The following is a 23709-nucleotide window of genomic DNA, read 5'->3' as shown; positions in this document are numbered from 1 at the left end:
CTCCAACAGATTCTAATGTTGATGGAACATATCTCTAGTTCTATTCAGTATGTTCTAGTATCTGACTTTTTCACCATTTTATCCTTGGAATCTTGTTTCATGGCCCAGTTGGCATAAAAGATTATGTTGTACCATCATGCTTCAATGTCTGTGTATAAACTAAGACAATGCAAAATAAATCTGGTGAGCTAAGATTCCCAAAAATAGACATCAGTCAGAAGCCCTTGTTGATTCTCTACATTCACAATAGGTTATGCTACCTGTTATCTGGTGTTCAATTAGTTCGCTGCAAAACTCTTAGAAAACTAACTTTAAATAAAAATATTTTCATTGAAACTATTTTGTTCATAGGAAGTAAAGCAAATCCCCCAACAATGCAAAACACAAATATATCACACAACTGAAGAGGGTATTTGGGTTAATTTTTTTAAAATAAATTATGAATGCAAATAATAGCATAAAATTGTTTCAGAGTAAATAATTACTACAAGCTTTTCTAATAGTTCAACAGCCAGTAGAATTAAGGCAGCTGTTTACTTATCAGAATTACAGATGGCACATGAAAATTATGCAATAGCAAATCCTACCTAATTTTATTCTGATTTGAAATAAGAAAAATCCTCTGGATAACTAGGATATAAAAATGTTCTATAAATAAAACAGAGTTGCTGTTTGTAATTATGCCCAGAGCAGTGATGCTATGAAGCCAGTGTGTGTGCGCGCTTGCGCATGAGTGTTCATGTTCTTCTGGCCGGTTTCCCTGTTTTTCAGAATGAAGGGCACTAGTTTTCACAAGGATAAAATGGAAATCCCTTACAAAGGTTCTTTGCATCCTGAATGGGATTTGAACCGAGGTCTTTCCAGCCAAAGGTTATCATCAATTTGAACTGATTGAGCATAAAAGATGAACACGTGAATTTGCAATTGATTTCTGAAAATCATTCAGAAATGCTTAATTAAAATACATTTACTAAGTTTTGTTATTTTCTCTAAGACCCTGATGAGAAATAATCTATACTCCTACTAACAAGTGTATGAATGTGAATAAAAGTCAACTTTCAGCACTAAAAAGATTATGTATGTACATTTTAGTCAATAATATGTTTAGTCGATATTTCATATAATAAGCACCTTGAGATGTTTACATTTTCATAAATATCCATAATGATTCTGAGTGATTTTAATTTTTCCCACTCCCAATATGACATGAAAACAATACCAATGAGTATATATAAGCTTACCCTTTGTATGAACACCAAGGCGATAAGAACCAAAGGTATATATTTTTCCTCCTACATTTTCAGCAACATTTGCAGGCATGTTCTGCAACAGAAGAGAAAATTTCAATAACCAATACTTATGAAGAAAAATCTCTATACAATTTCAATAATTTACATAATGAAAGTTCATCAGCCACTAACTTTTGTGAAAAAAATAAATAAAAGGAAAACAACAAGTTTCAGCATAATCACGGGATTTCTTCAGAGATTTTTCTAAATTCCTATCATGATAATGAGAAACTAAAAAGCATTAATTAATAAACATTGTCAAGTATTCAAAAAAAAACTACATGGACATATTCTGCTAGAAAACCGAGGTTGGCTTATGAACTAAACAATGAGAAGTACCACAAAGATAAAATCACTATCAATATTTGAGAAATCTAGTCATCCACTTATAAAGTTGGCAGTTCTCTACTACTATTTCAGTTGATGCTCGCTACACTAAACTCAGAGGATCTAAAGAAACAATCTGTAATAAGAAAAAATTTGCTCTAGTAACTTTCCCATAATGAAGCATTGTTGCTGAGTTGCTATTAAACTGCAAAGAATGGGATGGATGACAGACTGGATTTCTTATAATTATACTAGCCTGCATGAAAGTGTTGACAATGTAAATAGTGAAAAATTTCCATATGATTCCTGAATGTGGATAGGATACTGGCTGAATGGAAGATAACTACAAGTTGCACAAGAAAAGGCAGTCTCATTTAAGCTGTATACTGATGACATGCCAATAGAGTTTAAAAAGAGAATGCAGTATATTTTGAGAAATCTGGTAGTCATTTGCGAGTAGTATTTTCCAAATAGTTTGGCTACATTCAAACTGTTCTTTGATATATGGAAGGGACTGAAGTTGGCTTATAGAGGACTAAACTGCAAAGCATGAAGATAAAATAAATCTAAATGTTTGAGAAGCTTAGTCATCCACTTCAGATGATGCTTACTATAAGCTCAGAGGATCTAAAGCAGCAATCTGCAATAAGAAAAAAATCTGCTATAATAAATTTCCCATAATGCAGCATTGTTTTCGATTAAAAGATGTTTAAAAAAAAATTTAAGAATGACTAATTTTCAGTTATCAAAGGCTTCCTCATTGGTGCCAAATTATATCTTCTGTCATTTAATAAATTATTTAAGGTATGAATCCAAAGAATATGTACAATCTGCTTTCTCAGCACGGTGCTTAAGGGTCAAAGCTGTATAACTGAGAGGAGACCTCCACATAGCCTTTAAAGGAATGCGGAGAACCGACCAGGGCTTCTGACCTAATGTCCAATCCTCACCTTCTCGTGGTGCACCCTGTTGGGTATCTACTTTGATACTGAACGAACGAGAATGGGCTGGCAATTTGGGATTAAGCCGACCAAATTGTATTCTTATTGGTTAAACCAAAATAAAAAAATAATGGTACAACATGACAAAATTTCATGCCGGCTGGGGCGTCGCCCGGTTAAACAAGGCCCCCATTGTTTTCGCCAGGGAACCAGGGCGAACAGCGAAAAGTCAGCTACTGGAACAAATCTGAAAATAAACCCCAACTCAACATCACCAGAGTTAAAGATCGGTACTATCAACATAAGAAGCCTGAATGGCAAAGAAATGGGGCTAGCTGAGGAATTAGATAAGTACCAGATCGACATAATAGGGTGACTGAAACAAAAAAGACCAAAACTGGTGAGATCTTTCTGAGCAATAAATACAAAATGTTATATTCAGGCAATGACAATCAAGGAAAAGAAGGAGTAGCCATAGCATTCAACACAAAATACGAGGCTAATCTTCTTGAATGGCAGTCAGTCTCAAGTAGAGTAATGTGGGCAAATATGAGAATGGGGAACTGGACAATGAGACTTATTCGTGCCTATGGTCCCACAGAAGGTTCTACTAAGGTAGAAGTGGAGGAATTTTTTCACGCTTTAGAAAAAGCAACTGACACAATGAAAAAGGAAAAGTTGGTCCTTGTTGGGGATCTAAATAGCAGAGTAGGAAATGATTGTGAGACATACAAAAATATTTTGGGAAAATTTGGAGAAAAGAGCAAAGCTAATAATAATGGCAAATATCTGTTGGATTTCTGCTCAGGACATGGACTGGTTATTACTAACACCATGTTCCAACATAAAAATGTGCACAAATTCACATGGAGAGAAGATGCTAAGAATAAGAAAAGTCTCATTGACTATGTTATTGTTGATAGTGATGTTTTCTCCCTGGTGCAGGACACCAGAGTGTACAGAGGATTTGAAATTGGAAGTGATCACTATTTAGTCTTGAGCAGGATAAAATTGAATTTCATATTGAAAAGAATAACACGTAAGAAAGTTTTAAAGCGAATAAAAGTTGAGCAGCTCTCAGATGTGAACTGTAGGCTAAAATACAGAAAGATTATTGAAAAGAAAATGAAAGAGTTTGAGAACAGGAATCAAACCTTGGAGATTCAGTGGCAAACTCTGAAGAAAACATTGACTGATTCAGCCAGAGAGGCATGTGGTGAGGTTGTGTGCAAGGATAAAAAAATCAGAACTCCCTGGTGGACACAGGAAGTTAAAGAGGCAGTGAAGGAAAAGAAGAAAGCATATCAAAAGTTCCTGGCAAATAAGTCAGCTTTTACTCTTACAGAATACAGAGACAAATGTAAGAAAGTTAAACAGTGTGTAAAACTAGCTAAACAAAAGTCATGGGAGGACTTTGGCAAGAATATAGAAAATAAATATCAAGAAGGTGGAAAAATATTCTGGAGGTTGTTGAAGAAGCTTAAGAATGGAGGAAAGAGTGCTATAAAAGGAATTAGAGATGATAAAGGTGACATGAAAACAGGAGAAAAAGATATCCTTGAAATATGGAGTAATTACTTTGAAAAACTGCTAAATGAAACAAGCCGTGATGACAGCACAGTAATATAAAACACTGACCAAGCATGCAGTCAGGAATACATATCCATACTTGAAGTAGAAAAAGCCATCAAAGGCTTGAAATGTGGAAAGGCAGCAGGAGTAGATGATATTTGACCAGAAATGCTGAATATGGTGGTATAAAAGTCTTACAGTGGCTGCACTGCATAGTTCAGAAAGCCTGGAGGGAGGGACGAATTCCCGATGATTGGAGTAGAGCTCTCATAGTACCCATATATAAAAAGGGAAATAAAACTGAATGTGAGAATTACAGAGGTATTTCCTTACTGAGGGTTCCTGGCAATATCTATGCAAGTATACTTGAGAAACAGTTGAGAAGAATTGTGGAAGAAAAGCTTGGTGAAGAACAAGCTGGATTCAGGCCAAACAGAGGCTGTCAGGATCAGATCTTCACTTTACGACAAATAGTCGAGAAAGCATAGGAATATAACAAAGATCTGTATTTAAGTTTTATCGATTTGGAAAAGGCATATGACAAGGTGCCAAGAGAGAAGCTGTTGAAAAAACGCTGCAGTTATATGGTGTCAATGGGGCATTATATCAAGCAATACTTAGTCTTTATTTGAGTTGTAAGTCAGCAGTTAGAATTGAAGGAAGTACAGGAAGATAGTTTAATGTTAAATCTGGTGTGAGACAAGGATGTACATTATCCCCTGTTATTCATTATCTATATGGATCACATTATGAAGGAAAGTGGTATTAAACCTGATATCAAAATTGGAGATGTTAATGTCAGCTCTTTGCTTTATGCGGATGATGTTATACTTCTAAATAAATCCGCTACAAGTCTGCAAGATTCTCTGACTAAATTGAATAGCTGTTGTAATAGATATGGTATGAAGGTCAGCAATAAAAAGACAAAGAGATATGAAAATGGGCAGAATAGGTGAAAATGTCAACTGTGTTGTGAATGGAGAACCTGTGGAACAAGTAAAACATTTCAGCTACTTAGGCACGATTTTTACTGAAGATGGTAAATTAAATATAGAAATAGACAACAGAATCAGCAAAGCTGGTATGATGGGAAGTCAATTGAATAAATTCATATGGAATAAGAGAGAAATTAGTCGGAATACTAAATTAGCTGTATACAACAGTGTTCAAACCAGTTTTAACTTATGGATCTGAGAGCTGGGTCAGAAATAAAACACTTGACCAAAGACTAGAGACCGCAGATATGAGAGTCCTGAGAAAGATGGCATCAATGGCAATATCATATTAAAAATTAGGATATTAGGAAAGAACTTGACATTGTCAGCATCCAGGAATGCGTTAGCAGAGCTAATCTCAGGTGGTATGGTCACTTAAATAGAATGGGAGAGGAAAGATTAGCAAAACAAGTGTTCTCTGCCAGGTTGGCAGGAAAACGAACCAGAGGAAGACCAAGATATAGGTGGATTGATACGGTACAAAGTGCCTTAGACGATAGAAATATAAGATCTGATAATGATGGAGTCTTGACAAGTAACAGACTGATTTGGAGGAAAAATTGTAGATAGGAAGTTAGTAATTATGTAATTTTTGCATGTAGTACTGTCATATCCTGTACACTCCTTGAGGGTACATGGCAGGAATTTGATGATGATGCTTTCTCAGCAAGAATTTACTACCACAGTTTTGAAGAAGCACAATGGCAGGACGTCTTATGATTATACCAGCCTGCATGAGTGCATTCACAGTATAAATACTGAAGAATTTCCATATGTTTCCTGAAATTCTGGAGCTGTTGTCCTGATAATTCTCTCTCTTTCTAACTCTCTCTCTCACACACACGTGTAATTTATGTATCCTTATTCTATGTAAATTGTTCCCTAACTGTCATTACAGTGGACTTAGACAACTTTAGGCATCTGTGAGTAAGCTACTATAAACTAGTACTCAATCATTTTATTGCTACTGTGATAGTTTCTCTTACAGTCGCTGGGCTGTCACGGCGCATCGTGCCCCTTCGGTGGTGGATAAGGGGGGGGGGGGGTCATGCTACTTTGTAGGCCTCCCTGCAAGGTCCATGCCGGGAGGCTTACAAACTGCGGGAGGACTGCAACTGCTAACCAACAACAGTTGCAGTCCTCCATTCATTTTGGAGGTTGCATGGTGCTGGCAGCCCATTCCGTAAAAAATGCTGCTATGTAAAGCATCATGTCTAAACAGAAAAGAATTTAAGTCCAGGTAGTCTCAATATATAAAGAGTGTCCCAAAATTCACGCAAGATTTAAATTTAGCGCGATTTATGCGGTAAAGTGTTGCCAACGAGAAAAAAAAGACAGCGTGACAGCTGACAGTTCAGTGTTATTAAAAATGGAGCGCTACACGAAAGAACAACACATTTTCATTGTTGAGCAATATTTTAAAAATAATGAAGGTTTGGCAGTACAGTTCGCAATTTTCGTACAAAATATGGTCGGAATAGTGATTTAACTTCATCAACTGTGTAAAGATTAATTAAAAAATTCAAGGAAACTGGATCAATTACTGATCTTATACACTCTGGCCGTCGTTCAACAGAAAACATCGAAGCAGTTCGTGAGAGTGTTGCTTAGAGTCCAGGAACATCCATTCGGCACCGTGGTCTTGAATTGGACATTTCGAGAAGCTCTCTACAGAGTATTCTCATGAAAGATTTGCATCTTTATGCTTACAAAGTTCAAATGACTCAAGAACTGAAGCCTACTGACCACACACAGCGCAGAGAGTTCATTGAATGGATTATGGAACAACAACAAGTGGATGCTTATTTATCGAACAAAATCAAGTTCAGCGATGAGGCACATTTTCATCTTGATGGCTTCATTAATCGACAAAATTGTCGCATTTGGGGTTTAGAAAATACTCGAGTGATTGTTGAAAAATAAATGCATCCACAACGTGTCACTGTTTGGTGCAGATTTTGGACATTTCGAGAAGCTCTCTACAGAGTATTCTCATGAAAGATTTGCATCTTTATGCTTACAAAGTTCAAATGACTCAAGAACTGAAGCCTACTGACCACACACAGCGCAGAGAGTTCATTGAATGGATTATGGAACAACAACAAGTGGATGCTTATTTATCGAACAAAATCAAGTTCAGCGATGAGGCACATTTTCATCTTGATGGCTTCATTAATCGACAAAATTGTTGCATTTGGTGTTTAGAAAATACTCGAGTGATTGTTGAAAAACAAATGCATCCACAACGTGTCACTGTTTGGTGCAGATTTTGGGCTGGAGGCATCATCGGTCCATTCTTCTTCGAAAATGCGGCTGGTAAGGCAATAACAGTTAATGGTTCTCGCTATCGCGACATGATAATCCAGTTTTTTGTGCCTAAATTGTAAGATATGGATGTGGGCGACATGGTTTCAACAAGACGGTGCCACGTGCCATACAGCCCAAGAAACAATTCAATTACTGCATGAGTCATTTCCTGGTCGTGTAATTTCCGTTTTGGTGATCAGAATTAGCCGCGCAGATCATGTGACTTAACGCCGTTGGACATTTTTCTTTGGGGTTTTTTGACGTCTAAGGTTTATGCCAACAAGCCCACGACCACCCATGCCTTGAAGGAGAAAATTGAGCGCTGTATCAACAAAATTCAGCCACATTTATGCAAAACAGTCATGGAAATTTTCGACAAAAGAGTGCGTATGTGTCAGCAAACCCAATATCCATGCATAACCCTATACTGTATACTTTATGAATCAATAAGAAATTACAATTTTTAATTAAAAACCTGTGTTTTCTATCAAAATTACATCTTGCGTGAATTTAGGGACACCCTGTATATGGGGTGTTTAAGGATCAAAGCTGTATAACTGAGAGGAGACCTCCACATAGCTTTTAAAGGAATGCGGAGAACAGACCACGGCTTCTGATCTAATGTCCAATCCTCACCTTCTTGGGGTGCACCCTGTTTGGTATCTACCTGGATACTGAACGAACGAGGATGGGCTGGCAATTTGGGATTTAGCCGACCAAATTGTATTCTTATTGGCTTAAACCAATATACAAAATGATGATACAACATGACAAAATTTCATGCCAGCTGGGGTGTCGCCCGTTTAAACAAGCCCCCCCCCCCGTTGTTTTCGCCAGGGAACCAGGGCAAACAGCGAAAAGTCAGCTCCTGGAACACTTCTGAACACACACCCCAACTCAACATCACCAGAGTTAAAGATCGGTACTAACAATATAAGAAGCATGAATGGCAAAGAAATGGAACTAGCTGAGGAATTGGATAAGTACCAGATCGACATATTAGGGGTGACTGAAACAAAAAAGACACAAACTGATGAGATCTGAGCAATAAATACAAAATGTTATATTCAGGAAATGACAATCAAGGAAAAGAAATAGTAACCATAGTATTCAACACAAAATACGAGGCAAATCTTCTACTTCTTCTACTTCTACAAATCTTCTACTAAGGCAGAAGTGGATAAATTTTGAGATGCTTTAGAGAAAGCAACTGACAGAATGAAAAATGGACAGTTGGTCCTTATTGGGGCTCTTAAACAGCAGAGTAGGAAATGATTGTCAGACATACAAAAATATTTTTGGAAAATTTGGGGAAAAGAGAAAAGCTAATAATAATGGTAAATACTTGTTGGATTTCTGCTCAGGACATGGACTGGTTATTACTACCACCATTTTTCAACATAAAAATGTGCACAAATTCACATGAAGAGAAGAGGCAAGGATTAAGAAAAGTCTCAATGACTATGTTATTGTGGATAATGATGTTTTCTCCCTGGTTCAGGACACCAGAGTGTACAGAGGATTTGAAATTGGAAGTGATCACAATTTACTCTTGAGCAGGATAAAATTGAATTTCATATTGAAAAGAATGACATGTAAGAAAGTTTTAAAGCGAATAAAAGTTGAGCAGCACTCAGATGTGAGATGTAGACTAAAATACATAAAGATTATTGAAAAAAAAATGAAAGAGAACAGGAATCAAACCTTGGAGATTCAGTGGCAAACTCTGAAGAAAACATTGGTTGATTCAGCCAGAGAGGCATGTGGTGAGGTTTTCTGCAAGGATAGAAAAATCAGAACTCCATGGTGAACACACGAAGTTTAAGAAGCAGTGAAGGAAAAGAAGAAAGCATATCAAAAGTTCCTATGTAATAAGTCAGCTAGTGCTCTTAGACTTGGTAATTTATTTTGTAACTGTATACCGCATTTTGATTATTAAATATAATTATTTGAAATCGGGTCATTCTTTTTGAAACACCCTGTATTTTATATGTTATCCCCATTCATCTGCCCACACTCCTGAAGCTAGCCCCACAACAACTTTTATCTTCACGAACTCTCTAACTCTGATCATTTGATTTCACCTGCGACATGAAACTGTTCCATTCGCTAAGCACGTTGTGAGACGAGGAGAAAATGTTGTTCTTATCTTACTCCATTCATCATAATACTGAATACCAACTTGACATCCATGGATTCTAGTATGGATGACATCCCTTGTCCTGTCCAAATCATTCCCTGCATATACCCAAAAATTTCACTCAGAACATCCCAAATCCATTAATATACACAAACACATCCGGCTGATACGAATCGCATTATTTTCCTGAGGAGTTTTCAATGATCAGCAAAAAAATTTAAGACATCCTGTTATGTGAGGTCATGACCGATATCTATAAACAGTCTATCCCATGATGTCAGTTGCAAAGTGCCATCCAGAGGTCGGGTGCATTTTCCCACCAGCTACTATATGTCATATATACCATAGGCATATGATTTGTACTAATCGTGTTATGATGGTGGTTTTAATTATATCCGTCCTGTTTTATCCAGAGGCACAACAGTGGTCATCGTAAATCTGGCAGATTCATTAATCGTGTGGTAGTTTTATTTATATCCTTCCTGTGTGCGGCTTGTATTTGTTACGTTGTGATGTGTGTTTCTGTACAATCCATGACTGTATGGATTTTGTTGTCTGCATGAGACGGATTCAGCACGCTCGGTCGCATATTCCCGCAAGTGACCGTACGAGAAACTGAACTTCGCTAAACGGGATGCATACAGCTATCCTCCTTGCCAGCCGAGCTAAGCCTCATCGTGACGTCACTTTGCGTAACTTTCGTTTCATTCCTGATTTTGGAATTGGATTAATTCCAAAACCATTAAGTAATGAGAATAATCGGAAACTGCAGTCAAAATAAATAATATAATATAATTATGTTACTACTTTTAATGAGATGGTTCAGCCTCTCGCCCTTTGCAGAGTTGCTGGATATCTGGCTCAATATTGGTCAACTTCAGTTGAAGATCGGCACACAGACTAAGATGATTTCTGTATTTTGTTTTTATTTGAAGGAGCGATGAAAATCTTTTCTCACAAAGATAGGTTGCAGAAAACTGCATGACGATTTTCAGTGTTTCTTCAAATAATTCGGGAAATTCAATTCTTACTGAAGGCAAGATCCAGAATCAAGCCAAACCAAGATTACAGAATTCCATTTTAATCCCACTGTCACTTGAAAGCTCAATTAACTGTTCTTTTTTCGATAACGACAGGTCGTTCTCGTGACTATAAAACTGAAATAGATCTCGAACCCACAGAAATTTCTAATAAAAATTATTCAGAAAATACGTTTCAAAATTCTGTTTCAGAGTTTTGAGGCAGTCATAAACCCTTTCCAGAAAGTCAGAATCAACAAAAAGATCATTTTCCATTAAAAAAGAATCCAATGTTGGAAAAGGTGCAAATTATCTGTCTTTGACATAACTAATGTAAAACACCAGTTATTTTTTTTTCTCAAATGCCTTTATTGTGTAGTAGGCATCAAGAAAAGTTAAAGAATTTCCCTGAAGGGAGAGATTTAGTTCATTTAATTTCGAAAAAAATGTCTGAAAGAGAGGACAGTGTTTATAACCATGCTTCGTCAACAAGGAGTGATGCATTTCATTGCTAAATAACCTGTTATTTAGCAATCGAGCCTTAATAAAATTAACTAGCTTTACAACGTTGTATAACACAGCTTTAAATTCTTGTGGCATTCCATTGGAGGCCAACCTTTCTCTATGTATGAAACAACCGATTCATATCTGGGGCCACTTCCTTGTTCATGGAAACAACCCCACTATGTGTGCCTGTAAGAGTGCAAGCTTCATCCGAACAGAAGCCCATGCATTTTTTCCACTGGATCCCTTTGTTATTATGTAATTATTGAGAGTGTGAATATTTCTTCTCTAGTTGTTTGGGATAACAAAGTTCTACAAAACAGAATATCGTCATGAATGTTGTTATCATGTGCATATCTTACGTAGCATATTAACTGCGCATCATCTGTAAAATCAGACGTCTCGTCTATTTGTAAAGCATAATAAGGGCTCTTCTTAACTCTTTCGATTAACTGAGATTCTACATCACCTGCAATATCATGCATGTGTTTGGGTTGGAAGATTGAAAGCAATAGTCCAACCATTGGAATGAGGCATAGAAGTTGTAGAGATCCCATGCACCGAACTTATAACCAAAGTAATCCTCACTGGCATGGAAACATACATTCCCCACAGTACTCTGACCTGTCATTCCCATCTTTTGGAAAACTAATCCCAAGTTTTCCAAAAGATGTACCAAGGCTGTACAAAAACCAAACATACCTGGCTCAGATCAAGAACTCCATCCTGCTTTACAGCTTATACCCAAGCCCGAAATAAATGCAAAAAAAAAAAAATAATAATAATAATAAAATGCTTCCGAAACAGAGTTCGAAAGAGCAAAAAGCAGGAAATTAGCAGGCTGTCCAAACAGCAACAGAGCCTTTTGATCTCTCGCAAAAAGCAATTGGTCGTAATTTCTGCCCAACACCATTCCCACCTCTATCATACCCAGATGGCTCCACTGCAACATTATCTACAGAAAAGGCCAATCTCCTGGGCTCACACTTTGCTTCCAATGCATCCATAACTGACAATAGCAAATGTCCCCCCAACCATTCCAGATGACCAACATACAATGCACACCATATCCTTTTGCCAGAAAGAGATCAATAAAATATTGTCCAAATTAGACTCCAGGCCCAGATGGCATTCCTCCAATTGTTCTGAAGATTTGTGCACCAGAACTGACTCCTGTCCTATGTCGCTTATAGATACCATCTTACTCCACTGGTATCTACTAATTTCCCACAGCATGGAAATTGGCCTATATTCAACCCATTCCCAAGAAGGGCGACAAGTCATTGCTGTCCAAAATCAGCCCCATCTCGCTCACCTCAGTCCTGTCTAAAGTAATGGAAAAAATCATCAATTCCCAACTCCTACACTACCTTGAAGCTACCCGTCTAATAAACGACCACCAGTATGGATTCCATCTCTGCCGATCAAGAGAAGATCTGCTCTCATATGTCACCCATCTCTGGACAAATACCATGGAGAAGTATGGCGAATATCAAGTAGCTGAACGTGATATCTCTAAGGCATTTGACCGGGTCTGGCACAAGGACTTACTAAGCAAGCTACCATCGTTTGGTCTATCTCAAGACCTCTGTAATTGGATTGCTAGCTTTGTCTGGGCACACACACTATGTTGCAGTGGATGGTTTCTTATCCTCTCACCATTCAACTGATGATGGGGTTCTGTCCTCTCACCAACCCTCTTCCTACCGTACATCAATGACCTACTTCAGCTGACCTCCAACCCAATACATAGTTTTGCAGACGACAACACATTACACTCCTCCCTTTCTTTTGAGGAACCTTACTCCATACAACTCACCTCAACCTACAGAACATCAACTACCACCACCGCCTCAATTCTGATATCCAAGTCATCCTCCAATGGGGTTCAGATAACCTAGTCAATTTCAATGTTAATAAAACCCAGTACTGTCTTATTTCTCATAAAAAAGAACCATTTTCTCCCAGTACTATCTTTGACAACACCCAAATTTCCAAACAATTTGAGATTTCTCTTCTTGGAATTACCTTGACATCAAGCCTCTCATGGCATAAACAAATAACAATCATTGCATCCTCGGCTTCTAAAAAACTAGGATTTTTCTCTTTCGCTCAAGACATTACTTCGCCCCTGAACAGTTGTTAACACCTTATACAAATCACAAATCTGCCCAACCATCGAATACTGCTCTTGACATATGGGGTGGGGGGGCCCCAAAAGCTCCTTCAAAATGCTTGACTCGATACAGAGGAGAGCAATCAGACTTATTAATGATCCATCTCTTACCAACTCACTCCCCTCACTTTCACACAGAGGATCGGTCTCCGCTATGTATATTCTACAAATATTTTCATGGAAAATATTCATTCACAGTGCACCTCGAAACCCACAGAACAAGTTTCTTCTCCTCCTCCTCCATTCCTGCAACTGCTGTACTATGTAACAGTCTTCCCCTTGCTGTGTTCCCCAAGGAATATAATATACAGTCATTCAAATCAAATGTGAACAAGTACCTTCTTTCCCAACCCATCACCCATACATGGTACTAATTTACTATAGGTTGATCAACCAACCTCACGTGTATGGGCTCAACATAAAACAAATAAAAATAAATAAATAAACAACAAAAACCAATTCAAATAAACCAATTCAAAAACCAAATAAACAACAAGTTCATGCACAAATACACAAATTACTCTAAAAGTTCAGACCAAAACTCTAGGAATGGGCAATAAAAGGTTCAAAATTTATTTCTGGTATAAATTTATTGGAAAACATCAAATTGAAACACTCTACCAGCAAAAGCATAAACATCTATGCTCGTGATGGGATTTGAACATGCTGATTGAAGAGCACATACAGTATGCACAAGAGTGTCTTACTGCTGATAGTCTTTTCAAAGTAAAGGAATATGCAGTCGAACTTTGTTATAATGAGCACCAGGGGACCAACAAAATTTCCTCACTATAAAATGATTGTTCTTCAGAATATGCATGTTTAATAAATATTAAGTGTCTGTACTAAAATAAAGAGCCAAAAGGCTTCACTTCAGCAATGCAAAATTATATAAATCAAGTGGGTATTAAATCCAGCATTATTTCAAAGCTGAATGTAGAAACTATGAAAGTTTCATAAAATAAAAAAAAAAAATAAAAATAAAAAAAAAGTTGACCAGAGAGCTTATGTTTTTGAAACATCAAGGTTTTCACAATTTTCTAATAATAAACTGTTTTTATTATTTAACACGTTTGCTGCCAACTACAAGTATACTCGTAGTTGGTATATGACCCTCACAAGCCAACTACGAATATACTCGTATGACGCTTACCGCCGGCAACGAGATTACTCGTACTGACCTTGAAGAAGTAAAATTGCTTGGAGTGCGGAGCATAGCAGCAAAAATGTGTATACTCGTAGTTGGCATACGAGCCTCACAATCCAACTACGAATATACTTGTATGTCGATGACTGCCGACAACGAGATTACTCGTACTGACCTTGAAGAAGTGAAATTGCTTACCGTGTGGTAACAAACTATGCCCGAGGAGCGTGGCAGTGAACATGTTAAATCTTAAGTCCTGTTTCATCAACATTATAGATGTCTTCAGCATTGAAATCTTTCCATATTTCTTTCCAAATGCAGATCAATGCATTCATTTATCATTATTGGATCTGTGAAGTGAGATTTAATATTATTATTACATAAGAGTCCAAAGACTCATCGAGAGAGGGTTATACAACTCTGTCTCCACCGCTCAATCCACCGACAACTACACCAACAACCATTCACCACCACCACCACCACTAATATTTTCACAGATAATCACAAACATCCATGCCCACAGCAGGATTCGAAACCGCAGCCTTTTGGCTGGAGAGTGGATATGCTAAGCACTCAGCCAACCAAGCCGGCATTTTCCACTAATATTTGCATAAATGTCATGTTCAGTTTTTAAATCAATCGAGTCAACCATTGTTGCATACAAAATCATCATGTACAAATTGTTCCACTTCAGCCTTCAAGACCATCTATTGAGAATCAAGCACTTCTTTGTGTAGTGAACCATTAAAGCAATGCTTTCATTGGCATTTGTAAGCTCACACTTTCTAAATTTTTTTTTGGTTATGTTGTTTTCCAGTGCTGTTATGTAAACATCTTTATTCTTCCACAATGTCAATACTGTCGAACAGGTTAAAGAAAGCTTTTTACAAACTTCAACATTTTTCATACCCTGTTCTAACTCATGAACAATAATTTCAACTTTTTTGCAAATCGAAAGAAACTTTCTTTTAGTAGACATGTTTCCAATGGAAGAGCGAGTTTTTAACTGATTTTACAGTCACCGCAGTTTGGGTAAAGTGAACAGAGGAGAGCAAGACACTAGACACTAAAGAGGTAGATAGAGTGGGTGCTTCCCAAGTACAACATTAGGTTAAAAGCCTGCCAGTTCAGGTGGTCATAAAAGTTAATTTGCTCCTTTCATTTTTGTCTATTCCAAGAATTATCCAAGCAATTAAGAATGTTTGCATGGTTATCAAAATGTGTATATATATCTGTGTAATATGCTTGTTATAAAATTGCTATGGGCAATTTTATAACAAGAATTATAATTCTTGTTATAAGGCCTGTGTAGCCTGTCTAATCCATAAAAACTCAGTTTTATGGATATTCTATAAAACTTGCTCATTACACAGCCATGATCTGGTTATTTCTATGCTCATTACAAAATTAGACTTTATATGCATGCCTTCATCAATAAGAGAGAAAAAAATGAGAAACTATAACAAAGGTAGCGCATTAGGCTATCTACCTGGAATGAGCCAAGTGTCTAACCTAATGCTGCCTCAAGAAAAGCACGTGCATGCGTGCACACACACACACACACACACACACACACATATAGGTAGGCCTGTGTAGCTCAGCAGAAGTGACGCTTTCATCCTCTGCGCTTGGCTGCACGAATATAGAAGTATAAGTTATAGTCTAGTCATCAACTGGAGGAACTTTTTCTAAGCCTTTCTTCGACCGGTTCCCAAGTCCTGGCAAGCGAGTTTTTTCTCCCAGAAACTTGAGTTTTTCATCCTGTAAGCTCAAGAAAATCGACCATAGAACCCACATTATTTCAGACAGTAACATATCTTGTGAGGGTTAGGTACCAAGAGAAGGCAGTAATTGTTTGCTTGTCTCTTCATTGGTGTGCCTATAATCAGTGATAGACAAGGACCAGGTATCTCTTATTGGCTCCCAGTGGAGATTGAACTGCCCTTCAGTCTCCAAAAGCTAGATAAGGTTTAAAGGCATTGACTACTCCCTATAAGGGAATATAAAGGTGTTAGCTTATTTTATATATATATATAATTATTAACATATAATATATATATATATATATAATTATTAACATATAATATATATATATATATATATATATATATATATATATATATAAAAGATATGTGCAAGGTAGTCTTATCGGAAAAGGCAACATGGCTAAGAAATGCACTTCATCTATCCACTGTAAAATCTTCAATGAGAAGGGGGTTCCAATTAAATTTATGTAATAATTTCTACAATAAGTGAATATGTTAAAATTTTTTTTCTCGCAATCTCAGATAATACAGAGGCTGCTACTCTTCTTCAAGCAGTGTGGCAGTCTTTATTCTTTAAATGAAAATCATCTGCTACACAAAACAATATTTCCCAATATATGTCCTTGAGGGATGTACATGATGCTATGAGAGTGCACTAGACATATTTAAATAACTTTCACAGCTTACACATGTAACAAATATTATATAGAATTTTATTCAAAAACTCCAATATATTTTATTCAGAATAACATGATCATTGTCAGCGAGGCAGACCATTAACTACAATCAAAACATGAATCATAAATCATGCATATATTTGCTCCTATCTTGGTAGCAGCTGAAGTATATAGTTCAAAGGAACAACTGTAAAAATATTTATGTAGCTCCAAAAAGTCTAAATATGTTTTACATAAATTCAACCAAGATCAAGCCCAGTAAGAATTGTAACTTGTACATAGATGTTTGTTTAAATGTAAATAATCCCAATGGGAATTGTATATGCTCTCTGCCAAATAAGGGAATATTCTAGAAGGTGAAGTATTAAGGCAATACCTTGCTACTAGTAAACAGTATATTTTCAGCTCTTTGTAAAGACGTCAAATTTTGTGTATGTTCAACATGGAAACGCTCAAGGTCAGTACTAGGTGGACTGACAAAAGCTTCAAATGAATAGGATTTAGGGAGTGTTGGAGAAAAACAAAGGAAGGGTCAGTCTGAGAAAAGGATCAAGGGATTTCACTGAAAAGTTCGTAGGTCACATATCTCCGTACAAGGATTCGAAACCGAATAAAAGGCGTTGGTGAAAAGATCACAACATCAGTTCCAGAAATTTTCATCACTGATCCAGAGGTTGTCGGCAGTTATTCGTCAGATGTACGTCATCGAGAACGCGACTTCAGGAGAAATCATGCCAGTGATCTAAAAGAAAGATGACGAGGAGTGGATCCAACAGGCAAAGCAGATATTTCATGACGAATTGAAGTCTTCGCTGGAAGCTGTTAACCAGAGGGAAGAAATTGCTCCATTGGTCCAACGTGCATGCAAGCATTCCACAAGCCGATAATCTTCGTCCGAAGTGCGGCGAGTACAGCATCCCAGAAGCGTCAGTAAATCTATCGCCGCAGTAAAGAGGGAGAGAAAAACCTGACACGAAAAAAAAAAAAAGGGAACAGAAATCCAGTTCGAAGCCAAGTGCACAGTGGGTAGCAGCTATAAAGTAAGTTGGCCCGTTTGTTAAATTAAATTGAAGATTATAAATTAATTAATTGTCAGGAATTTGTAGTTGAAATAACTCATAGTGTAACTGTTTGCTGAAATGGTGAAACTTGCCTATAGAATATTCCTAACATAGAAAGGAAGGAGCAATTGAGTGTAAAAGATATTGTCTATGTGTTCGATGAATAAGAGTTAATAATTAAGTAATAAGTACCATTGATCAGTATAAATGATTTATGATATATTAAGAAAATTAGTTAAATATGTGATATGATTTGTGTGAGTAAAATGCAGGAACTTAACTAATTTATTTAGGCAGATTTGAATTGAGATGTTTTTTTTTTTCTTTTACTGAAATTGCAGTGTAAATTTGTCTTATGTGAATTAAATTTTGTTGTTTAAATATTAAATAAGTGTCGCCTAATTCTTAATTATTTGATGCACTATTCTGAAAAAAATAGTAGAGCCTATTAGCGGGTACCCAACAGAAAGGATAGTAAAAAATAGATAGTAGACCACGACTGCAGATACTAATTAAATCAGAGATATCCTGAGGGTAAATAGAAAACTACTGGATGCATGTTACACTTCTGGTTAATAGAAAACGAACATGAGTGGCGCAGCTTTTAAACAAATAAGTTTTCTGGCGTTCGAAGAATAAGAAGGCAAGTGCGGAAGGTAGTTTAGCGTAAGGAGATATTAAAGATATACCAAAGCGTGATAAGGAAGAATAGTTAGAAGCACATAACAAAAGTTGCATTAAATACATAAATACATATAAAGAGATAAGATAGAGACATAGAATAAAGAGAATAAATAAGGTATATAAATAAAGTATAAAAAAAAATAATAATAAATAAGATAAAAAAAGTGCCACCTTTCTGGCAATCGTATAGCAAAAGTATGTAAGTTCTTGTCACCTAACTCTGATATTCTAGGTCCACCTAACTCTGATATTCTAGGTCCAGCTACTCACAGATGAGACCTCAAAAAAGGTTGAAACCGGTCTGGGTAGTGACCTCTCCTCATAATGTAAAACAGTACTACATCTCCTTAGAGCTGTGTGTTTTTACATTATGAGAAAATATCAAGAACAGTGAGAGAACTTGCTCCACCTTTGCAACGAGTTGCCGTGGTGTGGCACTACCAAGTGGTCACTTACGCTTGGATACGCTGACAGTTCGTCGGCATGAAACGTTCAGATCGTAGTTTTCGATCTTAGTTTCGCTTACTGGCTGAAAAACAATAAGGGATTTTTATCCCCTTAACTGATCAACCTCGCCAGAAAAAAAAAATAGCCGTTTGGCTTTTCATCTTCGTTATACTAGGTTATAATATAATATAGTGACGCACCTTTCTGGCAATCGTATAGCAAAAGTATGCAAGTTCTTGTCACCTAAACTCTGATATTCTAGGTCCAGCTACTCACTGATGAGACCTCAAAAAAGGTTGAAACCGGTCTGGGTAGTGACCTCTCCTCATAATGTAAAACAGTACTACATCTCCTTAGAGCTGTGTGTTTTTACATTATGAGAAAATATCAAGAACAGTGAGGGAGCTTGCTCCACCTTTGCAACGAGTTGCCGTGGTGTGGCACTACCAAGTGGTCACTTACGCTTGGATACGTTGACAGTTCGTCGGCATGAAACGTTCAGATCGTAGTTTTCGATCTTAGTTTCGCTTACTGGCTGAAAAACAATAAGGGATTTTTATCCCATTAACTGATCAACCTCGCCAGAAAAAAAATAGCCGTTTGGCTTTTCATCTTAGAAATTTATTATAGTCTAACCAAGTGAAAAATAAACTTCCAACATCTTTCTCTAAATCCAGAGTAATTCAATAATATGGTGGGACACCTGTTGGCAACTCCTATAGGTAAATATGACCTCTCCTATTGCTTCTGCCTTAGTATCTCCACGTTCGGTTCTGCCTCTCACTGATGAGACCTCAATAAAGGTCGAAACCGGTCTGAGTAGTGGCCCTTTCCTTAATGCATAGCAGTATACATGTCTGCAAGGAGATGTGTTTTGCATTATGGGAGATTCTGAGACAAGGAGTGATGAGCGTTTGGTCCACCTTTGCTCGGTGTTGCACTACCTTACCTCAGTCCTGAAGATATTTTCAGGTGCAAACTTTGTTTGCTTACACTTGGATAAAGGATTAAACTAAATTTATTATATTGAACTTCCTGTAATGAAGAAGTTTTTTCTGGTTCCAAAAAAATCTGTGCCTAGTGTCAGTAGTATGAGAAGCTATCCAGAAAACCTGTTCTAGAGACCAAAACATCTTGTATTGAGTCATTTCAGAACTCGGTAAGCAAGATCACAGTCTCACACCAGGAGATAAATTAGTTAAACACATTCCACAACAAATTCACACCTATGAATGAGAATCTATAGTTTAATGGTTCGCAGGTAGATGAGCTAATCACATGGTTCAACCACGTCTAGAAATAAATCATTCACAATCAATCATTTTGTAATATCTTCCGATGAATATTTAAACATCAAGATCGAACATATTCAATGGACAGTAGCAACCTTTATATACTACTACAGATAGAGAGAGTATGTCTTCAATGAGAGCACAAAAGGTGCACAACATTTATAGCATGGTGGCAAATTATGTCATTGTCAAAAATAATTTTGGCATAATATCATACTTTTATGAAAGTTTACAAGAATACACAAAATTGTTTTTTTTTTAATACTGAAAGGAAACATTGTTTACAAATGTATTTTTCAAATTATTTTGTATAAATATGACTGCCAATTCAATTATCAACTAATAGTCTAATTTAATGAAAAGTGTATAATTTGGTTTGATTCTAGTTCTATGAACTAGAATTTTTGTCATATTAAGATTTGATAAAAAAAAAATGTTTTCAGTCATAATACCAAACAACTTTTCATTATGAATTACATCGTGATAGGGAATAACCTCAGTGCTGAGAAATACGAGGTACACAATTTTGTTTATAGAATTATGAAATGTTACTCTGAAACTCACCATTTCTAAATGCATATCTCGAGCTTTCTATTTTTTTATTAAAAAATTTCTCGAGGACAATTTTTTTTTGTCATATTTAGCATTTCATATTTGGAATCTTGGTTCAACCAAGAACCCAAATATGAAATGTTCAATTATTCTAAGAGCACTGTGTAACTATTAATTTAAGAAGCACAAACCTAAAGGATAATAAAACTTTACATTGATATATATAAGAAACTAACAGCTTTGAACAACTCATTCATAAAAATTTAAAGAAATAAAATGAACATTGAAAATTGTAATACATGATTATCATTGAAGAAATTGATGACATTTTACTCTTATTAATATATGTAGATGCAATTAATGAATTCTGCTAATGTTAAATCAAATGCATCTTCTTTATATTACTTGAATGTTATCTAATTACAGTAATAATTTGATTTAATTCCATATGCAAAAATTCTCACCTTTCTTGTGCTGACTTCAACAATCCATTGTTTTACTAGCTGATTTATTTTGCTTAGAACCTCCATTCTGTAAAACATATGCAAGTTGTAAATCATTTACACAAAAATCAATTATAAATTATATTTGTTATATCTGACTATTTGTATAACGAGACTATAACGATTTAAATGAGAATGATCAGAAATGTAAGTCAAAAGACATGACAGAAAAATAACCAGCTAAACTGTTTTTTGCTGGTTACATGAAGACTATTTTTGGCATATAAAGCTTTCAGACTCCATCATTAAACTTTTTCTCCAACATAATTTAATATTCTACCACTACATAATTGCAAGACAAAACATCCAGACATGTTTCTGGTTTACATGAAAACACTTGTAAAAAAAAAACAAGGCATAATAATAAAATGACTAGAGGAAAACAATTCAAAACATAGAGCACAAAAATAAGGAAACACTTTGTTCTTTCTAGGAATGAATGCATATAGGCAGCCTAAGTCCAGTGGGATGAAGACTGTCTTAGAATAACAGTGACCCAAATTTTGAAGAAATTAATTCAGCCAAACTTGAAATTAAGGAGATGTTTCATTATGACTGCCAACTCCAAAAAGTCTTTAGAATCTGTAAGTATCTATGTGGTACTGCAGTCTTCTTCCATATCATCCTGTATAAATGGAGTTGGTCTGTTAATTACTGAACTTAGCACACCATCATCATAGTTGTGTTATGTTCACAGCAGATGTTAGCAGTTCCTGTCTGTTCCACAGTGTGCCAATTTTTGTTATATGTATATGTCAAATCTCCCCCCCCCCCCCAACACACACACAAGGTTGTAAAACTTATAGCACATACTGGTGTAGAAACGAGGCATTTTATACACTCAGTCTTTCAGCATGCATAAGCTTTCTATAAAAAAAAAAAATTAAAAAAATGACAATTAAACATTTGAAACACTTGTGCCTAAAAAGGATAATTATATTTTTCTTAGAATGAAGTGAGTTTCTGGATGCAATAAAATTTATTAAAATATGATTATTCCAGGCATGTTAAATAAAAAATATATTACAAATTTAAAAAAATAAATAAATAAAAAACTGTTAGGAAAACTATATAGAAATTAGCTAAGAGAAGAATTGGAGGACATATATAGACAATGATATGACTGCGGTCCTATCAGTGCTTATATATATATATATACATAAAATAAACCTCTGTTCCATTCCAGGATTCCAAAAATATCAGGAAGTGTCAGCATTATATAAGGTCAAGTTTCTTTAAAATGATGCATTAATGAACAGTGATATAATATCAAAATATTGGAAGTTTTTTCCCACTTGGTTAGACTATAATAAATTTAGTTTAATCCTTTATCCAAGTCAAGCAAACAAAGTTTGTACCTGAAGTATCTTCAGGATTAAGGCAACTCATGGTAAAGGTGGACCAAGCTCTCATCACTCCTTTTCTTAGTATCTCCAATAATACAAAGCACATCTCCTTGCAGACATGTATAATGCTATGCATCAAGGGAAGGGCCACTACCCAGACCGGTTTTGACCTTTATTGAGGTCTCATCAGTGGGAGTCAGGCCCAGAGGTGGTGATACCAAGGTGGAAGCAATGGAGAAGTCATATTTACCTATACGAGTTGCCAAAAGGTGTCTCCGTTATTATTAAATTACTCTGGATTTAGAGAAAGATGTTGGAAGTTTTTTTTCCACTTGGTTAGACTATAAAAAATTTAGTTTAATCCTTTATCCAAGTGTAAGCAAACAAAGTTTGCACCTGGCAACTCGTATAAGTAAATATGACTTCTCCATTGCTTCCACCTAGGCATCACCACCTCTGGATCTGGCTCCCACTGATAAGACCTCAATAAAGGTCGAAACCGGTCTGGGTAGTGACCCTTCCCTTAATGCATAGCATTATACATGTCTGCAAGGAGATGTGCTTTGTATTATCAGAGATACTAAGACAAGGAGTGATGAGAGCTTGGTCCACCTTTACCACGAGTTGCCTCAGTCCTGAAGATACTTCAGGTACAAACTTTGTTTGCTTACACTTGGATAAAGGATTAAACTAAATTTATTAATATCAAAATATGTGCATTATATCTGAATTTTTATGAACAAGGTTTTTCTAAACTAGATTAAAGTAAAATGAATTTTTTTTATATAAAAGATCAAAGAGCAATTTTGCTCACTATCTCAATCTTTAAAGGGGGAATGCTTGCACTACAAAGTATAGCTAAGGTGAATATTGGAGATGTAAATTTTTGGGATCCCCCCTATATCCACAATAATTTAATACAGTTACCAAATTATAGATAATGATCCCACTAACACATAAAAGA

At 36.1% G+C, this 23709-nt stretch overlaps 1 protein-coding gene across 2 annotated transcripts in view; it reads right to left on the bottom strand.

Moving 5' to 3' along the window:
- Positions 1 to 23709, bottom strand: part of hrg (poly(A) polymerase hiiragi) — a 374011-nt gene that overhangs the window by 264662 nt on the left and 85640 nt on the right. For both annotated transcript variants that reach the window (XM_090407503.1, XM_090407502.1), the window contains exons 3-4: positions 21361 to 21427; positions 1242 to 1323 (exon numbers count right to left, since the gene is read on the bottom strand). In XM_090407503.1, coding sequence (XP_090263629.1) covers positions 1242 to 1323; positions 21361 to 21427 — 149 coding nt within the window. The remainder of the gene's footprint in view (positions 1 to 1241; positions 1324 to 21360; positions 21428 to 23709) is intronic.

This window comes from Typopeltis vanoorti, chromosome 17 (assembly GCF_054136105.1).
Source record: "Typopeltis vanoorti isolate ZY-2024b chromosome 17, IOZ_Tvanoo_1.0, whole genome shotgun sequence".
Classification (NCBI taxonomy): Eukaryota; Metazoa; Arthropoda; class Arachnida; order Uropygi; family Thelyphonidae; genus Typopeltis; species Typopeltis vanoorti.
The sequence above is the reverse complement of the archived record's forward strand: the minus strand, read 5'-3'. Positions and strand labels throughout refer to the sequence as shown.